This window comes from Mercenaria mercenaria, chromosome 8 (genome assembly GCF_021730395.1).
Source record: "Mercenaria mercenaria strain notata chromosome 8, MADL_Memer_1, whole genome shotgun sequence".
Lineage (NCBI taxonomy): Eukaryota > Metazoa > Mollusca > Bivalvia > Venerida > Veneridae > Mercenaria > Mercenaria mercenaria.
The window spans coordinates 16,439,636-16,458,649 of NC_069368.1; the positions used below are offsets into that span (position 1 = coordinate 16,439,636).

Consider the following 19,014-nt stretch of genomic DNA (forward strand, 5'->3'; position numbering starts at 1 on the left):
ATGTCACACTAAGAGGTCAAAGATCAAATAGGGGCAAATTATGTCCACCTTATATCATCTGTACCACTAGAATGACTTTCATAAAATTAGCTTTATTTGTTAACCTCGTCCAGACTTCATCATGAAATTTCATAAAACTTCATGCAGAGTGTGCTACCAAGGTTGTGTTCAGAATTCTGGAGGAGGCACCAGTGGCACTTAAACAATTGAAAGTTTTGTTTATTCTTTTTCAGGAATTATGTATACAAACTGCAGTTATCGGATATGACTTGATATGACTTGTTTGGTAAGTTGCAATATTAGATTTTATACAATATACTTCAAACAAGATGGCATCTTTAGAGAAGAGGGTGCAAGTAGACCATTTTGTACCTCTATAATAAACGGGGAACACTTAGACTTACATTGGTCAAACTGTATATTAGGATAATTGCCTTTGGTCTTTAGGTTGACCCTATTGTTATCATGTTAGTATTGATACATAGATCAAAGGTCAAGGTCACAGTACCTTGAGACAAAAAAAAATCATATCAATAGGTGGAGAATGGTCGTCATGCTTTTTAGTAGTATTGTCAATGGTCAGTAGATGATTTTATCATTTTTTTAGATGGCATATGTCTTTGACAGACAGCGCTTGTTTCTGAGCACTCTGCAAAGTGCTCATGAGCTTTTAGGATCATTGTATGTTTGTTGTCTGTCATCCATTTTGTACAATTTCTTTGAACAACATCTGGTACTGAACCATTAAGACAGTTTCTACAAACTTTAAAGGAATGTTCATTTGGTGGGTCCTTCACAGATTCCTTCAAATTAAGTCTTGGTAATTCATGGAAAAGTTTGGTTGGCCACTGGGGGTTGAAGTGGAAGTGTCAGGAAGGGGTGCTTGTTTTGTCTCTAGAAAACTTGAAATCTTCTGCTCAGGAAATGCTTGACCGATATCCAAATGATTCCACAGAGATGTTCCTAAGAAGATCTTCTACTATTAATTAATTCCTTCAAGCCATGTTGATTTAATAAAAATATTACTGCCAAGGGGTGCGGCTACTTCTCTTTAATATGTGCCTATATATGCAAACGTTTAATAATCTCCTCTGAAACTGTTGGCATGATTTAAAATAATAATTTCAGAGCGATATTCCTTGACTTACTCTATCAAATTTCTTCAAGCTGTATTGTTTTGTTAAACAACATGGCTGCCAGCAGACAGGGCTAGTTTTTATGCCCCCGGCATCTACTGATGCGGGAGGCATATAGTGATTGTCCTGTCCGTTCTTTCGTCCGTCCGTACGAGGTTAACCAAATGGGACCGTTTCGTCTAGCATCAATACCCCTTACTAGAATGTCTTGATACTAATGCAGATGTAACCTGTGACCATTCCTCATCTTCAGACATCACCTGACCTCAGTTTGACCTTGACCTTGACCTCATTTTGGACTTAGGTTTGTTTATATGGGCCATCTCTTGGTTAACCAAATGGGACCGTTTCGTCTAGCATCAATACCGCTTACAAGAATAAATTGATACTAATACAGATGTAACCTGTGACCATTCCTCATCTTCAAACGTCACCTGACCTCAGTTTGACCTTGACCTCGTTTTGGACTTAGGTTGCTTTGTATCGACGAGGATGCCACCGGGGGCATCAAGCGTTTATTGAACGCAGCTCCTTGTTTCTATATGGCAGTATGGAAAACTTAAAAATCTTCTCCTCTGAAACTGCTGGCCCAACAATTTCAAAATGGTTTCAAGAGTATTGTTCCTTGGTTGAAGCTCTACCAAATCCGTTCAATCCATACCAATATGCTTAAAAGAACATGGCTGCTAGGAGATGGGGCCAGTTTTCTTTATATGGCTTTATGTCAAACTTTAAAAATCCTCAGAGAAAGGGGTTGACACAGATATCAAAATTATTTCACAGGAATATTTCTTGGGTGACCCGCTACCAAGTTCCTTCAAGACATGTAGATTTGTAAATTAAACAGGGTAAAGGGCTATTTTTTCTGTTTCATATGGCAAACTTTAAACAACTTCTCTCTAAAACTGCTTGCTTGACTGTAACCCTTACCATGCTGAACACAACTGATTCTCCCTTTGCAACCAGTGTAGATCAAGATCAGCCTGCACATCCATGCAGTCTGATCATAATCTGCACTGTTTGCTATTCAGCCAGTATCGTTCTGGTAAACACCCCTTTTAACAGTTAAAGGTACTGTCCAAATTGTAAGATGGACAAGTTCCTTACTGAAATTTAGCAAGGTGTAAGGGTTAAAGGTGGTGGATCACATGTAAGGTAGTGGACCTGTAATGACAGTGGGCAATTTCTGCATGATAACATATTCTCATAAGCTATTTCGGTATCCTTCGACCATGATAGAAAATGCTTTTTCATAACAACGTGGAAAAAGCCGCAATCACATAATGTAGAATATGTAAATAAACAGGAAGTTCTGATTATGGTTCTGCTATCTTAAGCCAGATTTTATGACTGGTGTTTGGTTTAGTATATTCTGGTAGAGATTTATAAAAAGAACAAAAAGACATGACAGAGTAAGATCCATATAAAGAATGTATGAGTTATTGTTTTTTATGAAATTTTGTAATTACTTCCCTGTGATATGAAAGTATTTGAAGAGCAGACTGTTTGTTTTGATTTCAATGTAAATTCTAGTTGTCAGTATGCATTTAATAGATATTGAGAATTTTCAACAAAAAGGCAAGTTTTAAGACAGTGTGTAGCTTCCAAATTCATTTCAGAATTACATGAAGTCTTAACAGTTAACACGCTAGGGAGATATTGTGTTATTTTCTCCCTTGTATATGTCAGAATTACATGAAGTCTTAACAGTTAACACGCTAGGGAGATATAATAAATGCGTTGTTTTCTCCCTTGTATATGTCAGAATTACATGAAGTCTTAACAGTTAACACGCTAGGGAGATATTGTGTTGTTTTCTCCCTTGTATATGTCAGAATTACAGCAAGTCATAACAGTTAACTAGATGTTGTGTTATTTTCCTCAATTGTATATGTCAGAATTACAGCAAGTCTTAACAGTTAACAATGATACACTAAGGAGATGTTGTGTTGTTTTCTCCCTTGTATCTTTCAGAATTACAGCAAGTCATAACAGTTAACTAGATGTTGTGTTATTTTCCTCAATTGTATATGTCAGAATTACAGCAAGTCTTAACAGTTAACAGTGATACACTATGGAGATGTTGTGTTGTTTTCTCCCTTGTATATGTCAGAATTACAGCAAGTCATAACAGTTAACTAGATGTTGTGTTATATTCCTCAGTTGTATATGTCAGAATTACAGCAAGTCATTACAGTTAATAGTGATACACTAAGGAGATGTTGTGTTGTTTTCAAACATGTAAGCAATTCTTAACATTTAACATTGATACACTGTGTAGTTTTCTCCCTTGTATATCTCAGAGTTACAGCATTTCTAAATAGTTAACATTGATACACTAAGGAGATGCGTGTTGTTTTCTCCATTGTATATTATGTCAGAATTACAGCAAGTCACAATTAAAAGTGACACAATATGTTATCCTCCTTGTATATTTCAGGACTATAATGGGTCGATACCTAGTAATGAAACAATAAGGATATGCAGTATACAAGGCAAAAAGAAGGTAAGAATATTAAAAGTATATATAAATTAGCACAGATGAAAGTCCTTTTCAAGAACGATGGACAGCCTCGGTGGCCTAGTGGTAGAGCGCCCGCTTCGAGTGCGGGAGGTTGTGGGTTCTATCCCTGGCCTTGTCATACCAAAGAAGTAAAAAAATGGTACTGATAGCTTCTTCGCTTGGCGCTCAGCATTAAGAGGATAGTGCTAGGCTTGGTCAGCCCAGTGTTATTATAATGTGACTGGGTGGGATATCATGTCATGTGTCTACAGCATGATATTCCAGTGAGGCAGCACTATAAAGATGGGCATTATTCATTACTGTCATAACACTAAATTCAACTATATGGAACTACTTTTGTTGCTGTTACAAGTATATGGAACTACATTTCATGCCATAAGAAATTTATTGAGCTACTTTTCTTTTTCTGCCGTAACAACTATAATGGATCTTTTTTCCGGCAATAACTTCTGCACTCAAGTCAGACTGTTGTATCAAAGTATGTTGATATTTTTCAGGTGATGATTTAGATTATTGTATTGATACCCAATTTTCAGTCAGTGACAGCCTTTCAGGTGACTTACTCATTTTGATATTTTCATACGCCCTTCTGAAAGATGGGACGTATTATGGGAACGCTATTGGCGGGTGGATGGGCTAGCGGGCGGGCAGAGTCCACAAACTTTGTCCGGAGCATTTCTTCTTCATGGATGGAGGGATTTTGATGTAACTTGGCACAAATGTTCATCGGCACGAGACAGAGTGTCGTGCACAAAACCAGGTCTAAGGTCAAGATCACACTTAAAAGTCAAATGTCAAATTCATAAATGACTTTGTCCAGAGCATTTCTTCTTCATGCATGGAGGGATTTTGATGTAACTTGGCACAATTGTTAACCATCGTGAGACGAATTGTCGTGCGCAAGAACCAGGTCCCTAGGTTTAAGGTCAAGGTCACACTTTAAGGTCAAAGGTCAGATACATGAATGACAACAAGCTCTCGATGGGTGTATTTTGTGACTATGGCACACTTGTTCGTACTAATATTGAATTGTTCTTGACAAGTAATATGCATATTTGGTATGTATTTCAGGTTCCAGACTGCCAAAATCATATACGAGTTGTCATGGAGATGAATGATTATTTACTTGTGTGTGGTACAGGAGGGTTTGCACCTATAAGATATCACTTAAATGTAAGTTGATAAAAGCATTATTTTGATTAGTTTTTTTTTTTTTGCTTTAACTACCGGTATGATAAAATATTACTGTAGTTTAGTTATAATAAACCATTTTCAAAGTTTTTTTCATAATCTGTTAAACTTGACTGGAAAGTACAACTTTAGAAGGCGGTAAACCTCCTGGGATACTTAGAATATTTTAAACATATTCATGATTCCTTATTTCATAATTTGGATGCATTTTCCTTATTGAACTGACTGACCGTTACCTTCTGTGTACCGTTTGTCCTAGTAAATTATCGCTGCAGTCACAAACTTAAGTGGAAGGAAAGAAAATATTTAAATACTACAGTTTATAAGTTTATAAGATGAAATAAATGAAAAATGTCTGTATTTGTTTGGATAAAGTTTCATTTGCTTAAGTAAGCACTAATAGTATTGTTTCCCTTTACCAGTATACCTGTAATGGAGAATGTATGTCCTAATTTCATGTACCATGTAATTTATTTAGTGCTGTTGCCATTATTTAAGAAATAGATAAGATAGAGAGGTTACAAAGTATATGGGGGCTGTCTTAGAGTCCTGCATGTCCGTTGATACATCATCAGTCCTGTCCATATCTTCCTAACTGCTTGGGACGATTTTCATAAAACACATCAGTTGTTAAACCTGATCAAGACGACATGCAGAGCAGACAACCCAGGTCATTAGGGCCAATGTCACGCTTGGAAGTGAAAGGTCAAAAAGCTTGACTTTGTGTCTGCTCCTTACTGTCTTAAGGAGGTAGGTTACCTTTATATTTGTATGTGCGCATGTCCAACCGGAAGCTAACGTGACGATTTACGACGACGTTTACGACAAACTAAATGTGTTTGTATATTCATTCTTCTGAAAACAAATCATGAACTTGTCTTCGATCTGATGCTTTATGGTTTAATAATACAGAAATAATGAATAAATTGCTGTAGAAACGCTTCAAAACAATGTTGCCTTAAAATGACGTCATTGACGTCATGACGTTACGTGTCAGTTACCGCGCAAAATTAATAGCTTTTATCTTGAAAGTACGTAATTCTGTACATTTTCTTTATTTTAACTATTTTCAAATAATCATTATTTGCTGAAATATTTTTTATGAGTCTTTTGCTCTGAATAATAATCATTATTTTGCTTCTTTTATGTAGTTATATTGAAATGTTATGCGGAATGTAAGAAAATGGATGATGGCAACCAATGTTATTTGGAATATAGTTGGATGAGAGGTTACTTGTTACGGCCATTTTCAAATAAAAAGTCTAGCAGTTTGATTTGTAATACCTATTTTTCAGGTTCCATTGATAATTTGTTACTTACATACTAAAACTAAGATCTAAAATTGTTCAAATTTCAGTAGAAAATTGTGGTTTCTTGAATTGAATTGATGTTACCATGGAAACGAAGCCCGTGACCTATGTATCTAAATGTAAAATTCAATAGCGTTGACACTGGTCTATTTAAGAAACACAGCTTCGGCTTTTTATTTTCATTTCAACAATATCCATGAGAATAATAGCAGCACCCTGAACGATTTTTCCATGAAAAATGGCAGACGAGGGGTACTGCTGTACGTATTCTAAGCTGTGAAATGTGTTTGAATAAATGCAAATAACTCGAAAATGTAACCTACGTTAGAAATAATATGTTTTAAAGCTACATCAACTAGAAAGATAATCTTATTCAATATTTTGTTTTAAGAAATTACGACAAACAGAAAGATATAAGCTATTTTAAACATCTCTGTTGCCATGGTTACTTTAAAATTTAAGAAAAATAGGGTACCATGTAAAGTGCTTGGTATTTTGCTAATAATATTACCCAAATATTTCATGTTGGGCATTAACAGAATGGCACTGAAGCCGTCGAAAACCCCTATTTTTATACATAGTTGTTTAAAAATGAGAGAAAATGCGTTACCATGGAAACACGAGCCCCGCGACATATACATTTTAAGCTTATATTAGAAAGATAACGTGCATACCAGTAATATTATCAATTATGCAGACTTCTACGGATATCAATGAAACTAAAATACACTGAAAAGTGTTAAATATCCGTATTTTCCTTCTTCTTTCAATATGAAATACCTTTGGAGGGTCATGTTCTTCAAACCTGGATAAAAATTGAACTTGAAGGGACAGAGACAAACGAAATTGAGATTGTAGCAGTTAAAACTTCATATTACACGAAATACAAAAACATGCTGCGGTTCAATTAATTTGAATTTACCCTTGTAACAAGGTATCCTACCTCCTTAACAGCTTGGAAGATTGTCGTAAAACTAACAACTAAGTTGATTACTCATATGACGATGTGCAGAGCTTACAACCCAGGTCAATAGCTCCTGGGTCAAGGTCACACTTTGAGGTTAAAGATCAAATATCATTACTTAAGTATGTTCCATATTTTCTTAACCCCTAGGAAGATTTTCATTAAACTAGCATTAATTGTTTACCTCGTCAAGATGACATGTAGAGCATATTCATGACTTTGGTCACTTAGTTCAATGTCAAGGTCATACTTACAGGTCATACATCAAACAGTTTAATTTGTGTCCATTTCTTATCTTCTTAATATCTGGAAGGATTTTCATAATATTAGCATCATTTGTTAAGCTCATCATGATGACTTGCAGAGTGTGCAACACAGGTCAGTAGGTCCAAGGTCAAGGTCACAGTTGAAGGTTAAATGTCATGATCATAACAGTTTCCTTTCCTGTATCAAAGCAGCATCTATGGGTGTTAATTGATAGCTCTAGTTATTTTTATGCCCCCGAAGGGAGGCATATAGTTTTTGAACCGTCTGTCCGTCTGTCGGTCTGTCGGTCCGTCGGTCTGTCAGTCTGTCAGTCTGTCCGCAATTTTCGTGTCTGGTCCATATCTTTGTCATCAATGGATGGATTTTCAAATAACTTGGCATGAATGTGTACCACAGTAAGACGACGTGTCGCGCGCAAGACCCAGGTCCGTAGCTCAAAGGTCAAGGTCACACTTAGACATTAAAGGATAGTGCATTGATGGGCGTGTCCGGTCCATATCTTTGTCATCCATGGATGGATTTTCAAATAACTTGGCATGAATGTGTACCACAGTAAGACGACGTGTCGCGCGCAAGACACAGGTCCGTAGCTCAAAGGTCAAGGTCACACTTAGACGTTAAAGGATAGTGCATTGATGGGCGTGTCCGGTCCATATCTTTGTCATCCATGGATGGATTTTCAAATAACTTGGCATGAATGTGTACCACAGTAAGAGGACGTGTCGTGCGCAAGACCCAGGTCCGTAGCTTAAAGGTCAAGGTCACACTTAGACGTTAAAGGTCATTTTTCATGATAGTGCATTGATGGGCGTGTCCGGTCCATATCTTTGTCATTCATGCATGGATTTTAAAATAACTACGCATGAATGTGTGACACAGTAAGACGACGTGTCGCGCGCAAGACCCAGCTCCGTAGGTCAAAGGTCCTAAACTCTAACATCGGCCATAACTATTCATTCAAAGTGCCATCGGGGGCATGTGTCATCCTATGGAGACAGCTCTTGTTTTTTGGAGTTATATGTAATATTTTTTAATCTTATTTTATATTATTAGCCTGACTTTTTCGCCGATGAGTCTGTTAGTATCACATTTAGAAAGACAATGTATAACACATGTTGACATTGCCTTTTGTACTACATTATCTATTCATTATGTTGTTACGTACCAGCTACAGTTTGAATTGCATATCTGGAAAAAAAATGAATTTTTAAGTTTGATATTTCAACTCTTGATTAATTGAGCCGTGCCATAGGAAAACCAACATAGTGGGTTTGCGACCAGCATGGATCCAGACCAGCCTGCGCATCCGCGCAGTCTGGTCAGGATCCATGCTGTTCGCTAACAGCTTCTCCAATTCCAATAGGCTTTAAAAGCGAACAGCATGGAGCCTGACCAGACTGCGCGGATGCGCAGGCTGGTCTGGATCCATGCTGGTCGCAAACCCACTATGTTGGTTTTCCCATGGCACGGCTCAATTAATGAATGTATACAATTATTTGAGACTTTAATTGCATTAGTTTATCTCAACCATTGAATTATACATAGAGATATTGCCGTGAGGAAAAACTGCAAAAGATTTTTTGTTCGTTATTTGCTTTGCGTAGACTGAGAAACATAAAAAAAATTACTGGTGAATATGGTAGGTGGTTCCATATTATGTCTCCCACCACAGAGTGGTGTGGAAGACATATTGATTTACTCCTGTCTGTGTGTGTGTCAGTCTGCGTGTCTGTCTGTCACAAATCCTGTCCACACTCTAAGACGAACATTTCTCATCCGATCTTCACTAATCTTGAACAAAATGTGTTTGCCAATAAGTCCTTGGCCAGGTTTGGTAACTAGTCAAATCGGCCCAGGCACTTCGGTATTATGGCCCTTAAAAATTGTTTTTGATAATCAAAGCACTGAAAGTCTGATAAGGCAGTTGAAGTCTTGGTACATGGTTGACTCATATACTACTATTCAGATGATTAGGCAGTTGTGGGAGACATACTCTTTTCTCAAAAGCAGCTCTAGTTTTTGTTTTTCGTTACAAAAAATTGTGGTACTTATTATAGGTCAATATCATCTTAATTTAAATGTCATTTTCATTATTAACCCTGTGTTTTAAAGGAAATTAAATATTTGAAAAAGTCGTAAAAGTGTCAGTTGTTTGGCTATCTTACATTCAAGCCTAGCTGGTACAGAATACAACTTCCTTCAAATATTTACAGCTCTTTACAAAATATATGTAGACTTGTGTTGGATATACATTTATCTCTCTCATCTTTTCAATATTTCAGACTGAATGGGTAATAGTTACTATTATCCTTTCGAAAATGCACTAATAGAGTAGAAAATTAGCTTACTGCAAACACGTTGTATGGTGCAAAATGTGTCCATGTAAAATGTAAAGATTCTTGTTTATAGCTCACCTGAGTCAAAACCTTGTGTGACTGTTTCTTAAATCACATTTTTAGCTCACCTGTCACATAGTGACAAGGTGAGCTTTTGTGATCGCGCAGCGTCCGTTGTCCGTGCGTGCGTTTGTGCGTAAACTTTTGCTTGTGACCACTCTAGAGGTTACATTTTACATGGGATCTTTATGAAAGTTGGTCAGAATGTTCACCTTGATGATATCTAGGTCAGGTTCGAAACTGGGTCACCTGCAGTCAAAATCTAGGTCAGTAGGACTAAAAATAGAAAAACCTTGTGACCTCTCTAGAGGCCATATTTTTCAATGGATCTTCATGAAAATTGGTGAGAATGTTCACCTTGATGATATTTAGGTCAAGTTCGAAACTGGGTCACGTCCTGTCCAAAACTAGGTCAGTAGGTCAGATAATAGAAAAACCTTTTGACCTCTCTAGAGGTCATATTTTTCATGGGATCTGCATGAAAATTGGTCAGAATGTTCATCTTGATAATATCTAGGTCAAGATCGAAACTGGGTCAACTGCAGTCAAAAACTAGGTCAGTAGGTCAAATAATAGAAAATCCTTGTGACCTCTCTAGAGGTCATATTTTTCATGAGATCTGCATGAAAAATGGTCAGAATGTTCATCTTGATGATATCTAGTTCAGGCTCGAAACTGGGTCACGTCCAATCCAAAACTAGGTCAGTAGGTCAAATAATAGAAAATCCTTGTGACCTCTGTAGAGGCCGTATTTTTCATGGGATCTGCATAAAAATTGATCAGAATGTTCATCTTGATGATATCTAGGTCAAGTTCGAAACTGTGTCAACTGCAGTCAAAAACTAGGTCAGTAGGTCAAATAATAGAAAATCCTTGTGACCTCTCTAGAGGTCATATTTTTCATGGGATCTGCATGAAAATTGGTCAGAATGTTCATCTTGACGATATCTAGGTCAAGTTCGAAACTGGGTCACGTCCTATCCAAAACTAGGTCAGTAGGTCAAATAATAGAAAAACCTTGTGACCTCTCTAGAGGTCATATTTTTCATGGGATCTGCATGAAAATTGGTCAGAATGTTCATCTTGATAATATCTAGGTCAAGTTCGAAACTGGGTCACATGCGGTCATAAACTAGGTCAGTAGGTCAAATAATAAAAAACCTGGTGACCACTCTAGAGGCCATATTTCTCATGGGATCTGTATTAAAGTTGGTCTGAATGTTCATCTTGATGATATCTAGGTCAAGTTTGAAACCGGGTCAACTGCGGTCAAAAACTAGGTCACTAGGTCTAAACATAGAAAAACCTTTTGACCTCTCTAGAGGCCATATTTTTCAACGGATCTTCATGAAAATTGGTGAGAATGTTCACCTTGATGATATCTAGGTCAAGTTCGAAACTGGGTCACGTGCGGTCAAAAACTAGGTCAGTAGGTCTAAAAATAGAAAAACCTTTTGACCTCTCTGGAGGCCATATTTTTCATACTCAGTTCATGTGGGGACAGGTGAGCGATTCAGGACCATCATGGTCCTCTTGTTTTTATCTGTTTCATTGTTTATTGCTAAGAAAGTAGAAGCACTAACATGCATTCACTTATAAAAGAAATTCTTCCAATTGTTAAATGAAAAAGATTTTTTTATATATCTTTATCACTGTTTTTTTTTCCAATTGCTACAAGAGCTCAGGTTTATAGACAAAAAGCCCAAGTCATATTATGGTGTTTTGCCATGATTTTATTTAATTTATTACTTTGTCAAAATGTTTTTTTTTCTGTACTTAGGTGAGCGAAGTGCCTACTTACAATTCTTGAATGACAGAATGCATTATCAATAAGATATGTACATGACTCCCAGATGAGCATCTTGTTTAGATATTTATACTGACATTTCATATCTATCTATAAAGTACTGGCAAAAAATCATGCATATTATCATTTTCAATCTTGATTTAAATAATCCTTCCAGATTATGCATGGTTTAGCTTCAGTATCATAAGTCTCATTTCTAAAGTCATTGCTGATTGGTTCTTACTGAGAAATATGTCCCCTTTTCTGAATGGTTGGTGCAAAATTAGATTTACCCTAAGTTGACTTGTAGTGGACTTGTAGTTTGAGCTAATCTTGAAAATGTATGTCATGGCAACTTAGTTGACCAAAACATCCACTAAGTTAATATGTAAGGAAAATATTTGTTCAAAGTGTCAGAATTTTGATTACACTATATTCCCTGCTAAGATTTGGTCCTAGGTGGTAAAACTGAGTTTAGACACCAGTTTCAAAGTTCAACCTTTCAAATTTGTGCTCAGAAACAGCCAATCAGATGCTTGAAACAGCCCAACAGATTTCTTGAAACAGCCAATCAGATGCTGGAAACAGCCAATCAGATTTCTTGAAACAGCCAATCAGATTTCTTAAAACAGCCAATCAGATTTCTTGAAACAGCCAGTCAGATGTCTGAAAACAGCCAATCAGTTTTCTGGAAACAGCCAATCGGATATCTGGAAACAGCCAGTCAGATTTCTGGAAACAGCTAATCAGATGCCGGAATTTTGAGACTGGTCCTCAAGATCAGTTATATGACTTGATACTATAGTGTCTGCTCTGAAGAATGGAATATTCCTTGTGCATTTGGTTTGCATCTGTTATAGCACACTGAACAAAGCTATTGCTTCTTCTGCTGTAATGAAATTACTGATGTATATATACACTTTTTAAAATGTTTGAATTATAGCGTTATTTCTATAGAGCATAAAAAAGGGAAGGATGCTATCTAAAAGGGGCAGGGTGCAGTTTTAAATTATCAGGGAAAGATGCATATTTCGATGTTTATGTAATATTTTATTTTATATAATTGTTGCACAGAATAAAGTTGTAAATGATTTCTTTCCAAAACCAGTAACAGAGCTTACAAAGGATGTATTATTGATTTCAAACATTTTTGATCATATTTTAATTTATTACAGATTGCATAGGTAAACCAATCAGTCCAGTCATACAAAAGGAATGGAAGTTTCACCAATATTTCATAAACAGAAGAGTGCTACGTATATACCATTGTGTAAAATTGTTTGTTTTATGCAAAATGCATTTTCTTGATACTGGTACTTTTATAGAATTTAGCCTGAAAATTTACCTGATAGATTAGGGTATACCATAGACAAGGTAGGAGGGCACAGTTTAAGGGCAGCATGGCAGCTGATAAAAAGAGCAGGACAGAGCACGCCACGGTGTTCCTCTAGAAATAACACTATTATTTAAAAAGTAATGATATATTTGGTTAATTACCATTCTGATATATTCTCAGAAATGCAGAATTTCAGTAATTCGTTATATATTTATAAAACTAAAAAAGATACTAATGCAGTGAAATGTTATAATTTAATGTATACATTGAAAGTCGTATATTTAAATATTTCATTTAGGCCTAGACTTACACTTAATGTAGACTTATCACAGAGTAAGTATATATATTATACATATGTTTAAAGTAATAGAATGGCTGCAGTTAGGAGGGGTGGGGGATAGGGTTTAAACATGACGGAACCCAGATTACTTCAGTGTGAATAGATGGTGCTTTTGAGCTTAATTTTATATATATTCATTTGGAACTGAGGAGGCACTCTGGTGCCAAGTTGATGTTTTATACGACTTTACACCTGACTAGTTCTTACCACATCTTTGACTCTGTGCTTGGCTTCACACAAATACAATACTCAGACCAAAATTTCAAGCCAGTAATGGTTCATTACCCTTTCAGAAAAGCCCTGCAGCCATTCTATAAATATTATAAGTACAGTGAAACATGGCTGTTGAGTTATTCAAGGTTTTGAGTGATCCAAAACTAAACTTAGATGAAAAAAATAGGCTAAGGACTGCATGAATTGCTGGAGTGAGCCAGGGCATTTAGGCTGTTGATGCTGAAGCAAGCCTGGGCGCTTAAGCTATGACGCTCAAGCCATTGATGATTTAGCCAGCCAAGGTGCTTAAGCCGTTGATGATCAAACCAGCCAAGGTGCTTAAGCCATGGGGCTAAAGCCGTTGATGCTTGAACAAGCTTTTCTTGCTTGAGTGAATGGTGTTTTAATTTCACTTGTAAACATTTTTTACAAGCCTGAACGTTTAGATTTTAAGACTTTTGGTTTTAATTATAAACTTTAAGCTTAATTTTTTTCAGCATGGAATAGTGTAATATGCATTTTCATAATTTGTGTTTGTTTACTTCAGGACAACTTCCAGATTAACAACACATTCCCTGGGGCAGCATACTGCCCATTTGACCCCTGGGACAATTACACAGCTATCCTTGTCAGTAAGTAACACTGTTTAATTTCTTGTGATGCAACTGTTTTGCAGGAGTAGGATAGACTAATTTCCCTATATTGATTCTATTGATATTTACCGATAATTGTCAATTTTGTCGGATACAAAACTAGAAATAGGTTAATGTATATAATAAAAGGTCTTTAAAACAGTACCTTGATCTGCAGTGGTGCATTTAGCTCTCTTGGATTTTGCAAGGCCACAACACACTCATCGCAAGTGCCTTGTGGGGTCTAGGCTAGGCAAGATCCACTGGAGCTGAATATAACATTACATTTCAAGGTACAGTAACTAACTGTTATAATGACTCTATTGTATTAGCACAGGCAGTATCAAGCCAGTGATTTTTTAGCTCGACTATTCGAAGAATAGGGGAGCTATCCTACTCGCCCTGGCGTCGGCGTTTAACAAATGTTAATGTTAGCGTACCACCCTAAATATTTTCAAAGTCCATGAAGATATTGCTTTCATATTATGCATACTTGTTTACCATCATGACCCCAGTCTGTAAACAGGAGCAGACAACTCTATCGAGCATTTTGATTGAATTATGGCCCCTTTTCGACTTAGAATATGCTTATTGTAATGTTAAAGTTTGCGTACCACCCCAAATATTTTCAAAGTCCATTGAGATATTGCTTTCATATTTTGCATACTTGTTTACCATCATGACCCCAGTCTGTAAACAGGAGCAGACAACTCTATCAAGCATTTTGACTGAATTATGGCCCCTTTTAGACTTAGAATATGCTTATTGTAATGTTAAAGTTTTACTCATAGCTTATATTATACTATCAAGCACTGAGAATAGTTGAGCGCGCTGTCAACTGACAGCTCTTATTTAATTGTCCGGTCATTACAGACCTGTAAAATAAAGTGAATTCTAGTAAAATAATGCATAGGATATAATGATCATAACACAGCCTATTGATTTTATTGTTGTCATATAATGATATTTGTAACTTGAGGAATTTGTTTGTCATTTTATTAAAGGAATATAGCTAGTTTGAGGGACATTGCTAATTTCACCAAACTTGAGCTGTCAACTTGAATGTTAAGAGCTGTAAACTTTTTAAAAATGTTTGCAAGCTGATGAAGATTTGTAGTGCTTAATTATATATTAGTATATTTTATTTTAGTTTATGGACCAAATAGTGTACTCTGCATATGATTTCCTCTGCAATTTCATGTATCCGTCTAGGAGCCCCATCATTATGAGTATTCAACATCTATAAAAATAAACCCTTTATTAATCCCCCGCCATGGCGGAGGGATTATAGGAATGGTCTGCGTCCGTCCATCCTTCCGTCCTTCCGTCCTTCCGTCCGTCCGTCCTTCCGTCCGTAACAAAATCGTGTCCGGTCCATATCTCCTAAACCCCTTGAAGGATTTTCATGAAACTTGGGTCAAATGATCACCTCATCAAGACGATGTGCAGAACCCATGAGTCAGCCTTGTCAGTTCAAGGTCAAGGTCACAACTCAAGGTCAAAGGTTTGAGCCTGCCATTTTGTGACCGCTCTATATCTCATAAACCCCTTGAAGGAATTTTATAAAACTTGGGTCAAATGATCACCTCATCAAGACGATGTGCAGAACCCATGAGTCAGCCATGCCGGCTCAAGGTCAAGGTCACAACTTAGGGTCAAAGGTTTTGAGCCTTCCATTTTGTGTCCGCTCTATATCTTCTAAACTCCTTGAAGGATTTTCATGAAACTTGGGTCAAATGATCACCTCATCAAGACGATGTGCAGAACCCATGGGTCAGCCTTGTCTGCTCAAGGTCAAGGTCACAACTCAAGGTCAAAGGTTTGAGCCTTCCATTTTCTGTCCGCTCTATATCTCCTAAACCCCTTGAAGGAATTTTATCAAACTTGGGTCAAATGATCACCTCATCTAGACGATATGCAGAACCCATGAGTCAGTCATGCCGGCTCAAGGTCAAGGTCACAGCTTAGGGTCAAAGGTTTGAGCCCTCCATTTCGTGTCCGCTCTATATCTCCTAAACCCCTTGAAGGAATTTTATAAAACTTGGGTAAAATGATTACCTCATCAGAACGATGTGCAGAAATTATGAGTCAACCATGCCAGCTCAAGGTCAAGGTCACAACTAAGGGTCGAAGGTTTGAGCCTTCCATTTTGTGTCCACTCTGTATCTCCTAAACCCCTTGAAGGATTTTCATCAAACTTAGGTCAAATGATCACCTCATCAAGAACTCATGAGTCAGCCATGTCAACTCAAGGTCAAGGTCACAACAGAAGGTCAAAGGTTTCAGCTCTGTATCTCCTAAACCCCTTGAAGGATTTTCATGAAACTTGGGTCAAATGATCACCTCATCAAGACGTTGTGCAGAATTCATGAGTCAGCCATGTCAGTTCAAGGTCAAGGTCACAGCTAAAATCAAAGGTTTACCCTTTCACTATCCATAGCAGTGGCGGGGGATATAGCTGTCTTTCAGACTGCCTTGTTACATAAAGAAGAATGTGGGCAGGGTAAAGAAAATGTAATCTTCATATTTTCCTTTCCTTTATCATTTTAACATAAATGAAAAACTAAACAGGGTTTCCTGCCAATTTTGCCATTTACACAGTTATGTGGAAGACATACTAATTTACTCCTGTCTGTTTGTCTGTGTGTCACAAATCTTGTCCGCACTCTTAAGTCGAACATTTGATCTTCATCAAACTTGAACAAAATGTGTTTGCCAATAAGTCCTCGGCCAGATTCGATAACTAGCCAAATCGGCCCAGACACCGGAATTATGGCCCTTGAACATAATTACCGATACACAGATGTAGACCGGTTACTCCAACTCCAACATATACCAGTAGGCTGCAAACAGTATACAAAGACAGACTTTCTGTTCAGATGACTAGGCAGTTGTAGGAGACATGCGCTTTTCTCAAAAGCACCTCTAGTTTTTATACGTCCGTTTGAAAAAACGGGACGTATTATGGGAAAGTCACTGGCGGGCAGGCAGCATCCACAGACTTTGTCTGGAGCATATCTTCTTCATACATGGAGGGATTTTGATGAAACTTGGCACAATTATTCACCATTATGAGACGGAGTGTCATGCGCAAGAACCAGGTCCCTAGGTCTAAGGTCAAGGTCACACTTAGAGATCAAAGGTCAAATTCAAGAATGACTTTGTCCAGAGCATATCTTCTTCATGCATGGAGGGATTTTGATGTAACTTGGCACAATTGTTCACCATCATGAGACGGAGTGTCATGCACAAGAACCAGGTCCCTAGGTCTAAGATCAAGGTCACACTTAGAGGTCAAAAGATACAAGAATTATAACTTTGTCCGGAGCATTTCTTCTTCATGCACAGAGGGATTTTGATATAACTTGGCACAAATGTTCACCACCACGAGACAGAGTGTCATGCGCAAGAACCAGATCCCTAGGTCTAAGGTCAAGGTCACTCTTAGAGGCCAAGGGTCAGATACAAGAATGACTTTGTCCGAAGCATTTCTTGTTCATGCATGGAGGGATTTTGATGTAACTTGGCACAATTGTACACCATCATGAGACGAAATGTCATGTGCAGGTCCCTTCTTTAGAATTACTTCCCTTTGTTGTTACTATAAATAGCTTATATTGTAACTTTTTCATTACTTGTCGTAGGGAAAAATCGAGACCACGTTTCTGTAGTACAACATACATGTTACATCCAATTTTGAGATGTTTTTTGACCTATCTCTACCTGGTAAGGATTTTTGTGTGGACTTACAATTTTTTTGTTTGATTTTTTTTTTTTTTTTTTTTTTTTTAAAGATTAACTTCCCTTAGTTGTTACTATAAATAACTTATATTGTAACTTTTTTATAATTGACCGTAGGGAAAAACCAAGACCACTTTTCTGTGGTACAACATTGATGTTACTTTCAAATTTAAGGTGTATTTTAAGGTATCTCTATCTGGTAAGGAGTTTTTATGTGGATTTAGAAAAACAAAAGAATTACAATAATTAATAAACAACCACAAAATTTAAATACCATTTGCAAATACAGGTGCTAGTGTAAAGAATTTCGCTGTGACGGGCGTATATTGTGACATTCTGGCACTCTTGTTACTTTTAGTCAACATTTTGTATTTGTAGCTCAAGGAAATCCTGGTAATACCACTGTCCCATACTTTGGAACGTACACAGATTTCATAAAAAGCTCACCCGTGATTAGCAGACCAAAGTTTACAGGTTCAGATGGTAAAATATACTCCAGCACAAGTACAGACCGAGAAGATATCAGCTGGTTAAATTGTAAGTACAAATAGTATAAATTGTAAGTACATGCAGTAAAAATAGTAAATACAGTATGCATGTATTATTATGCCCCCCTTTGAAAAAGGAGGGGTATATTGTTTTGCAGATGTCGGTCGGTCGGTCGGTCGGTCGGTCGGTCGGAATGTAGACCAATCCGTTTCCGGATGATAACTCAAGAACGCTTGGGCCTAGGATCATGAAAGTTGATAGGAAGGTTGGTCATCACCAGCAGATGACCCCTATTGATTTTGAGGTCTGTATGTCAAAGGTCAAGGTCACAGTGACCCTGAATAGTAAAACGGTTTCCGGATGATAACTCAAGAACACTTGGGTCTAGGATCATGAAAGTTGATAGGGAGGTTGGTAATGACCAGCAGATGACCCCTATTGATTTTGAGGTCAGTATGTTAAAAGTCAAGGTCACAGTGACCCTGAACAGTAAAACAGTTTCCGGATGATAACTCAAGAACGCTTGGGCCTAGGATCATGAAAGTTGATAGGGAGGTTGGTCATCACCAGCAGATGACCCCTATTGATTTTTAGGTCGGTATGTTAAAGGTCAAGGTCACAGTGACCCTGAACAGTTAAACGGTTTCCGGATGATAACTCAAGAACGCTTAGGCCTAGGGTCATGAAAG

General features: G+C 37.3%; 1 protein-coding gene across 1 annotated transcript in view; it reads left to right on the forward strand.

The window, feature by feature from the left end:
- Positions 1–276: 276 nt before the first annotated feature.
- Positions 277–19,014, forward strand: part of LOC123522976 (semaphorin-2A-like) — a 58,479-nt gene continuing 39,741 nt past the window's right edge. Inside the window, exons 1-6 of the mRNA XM_053549453.1 lie at positions 277–286; positions 3,577–3,642; positions 4,732–4,833; positions 8,446–8,469; positions 14,011–14,095; positions 18,215–18,373. Coding sequence (XP_053405428.1) covers positions 4,765–4,833; positions 8,446–8,469; positions 14,011–14,095; positions 18,215–18,373 — 337 coding nt within the window. The 5' untranslated portion in view covers positions 277–286; positions 3,577–3,642; positions 4,732–4,764. The remainder of the gene's footprint in view (positions 287–3,576; positions 3,643–4,731; positions 4,834–8,445; positions 8,470–14,010; positions 14,096–18,214; positions 18,374–19,014) is intronic.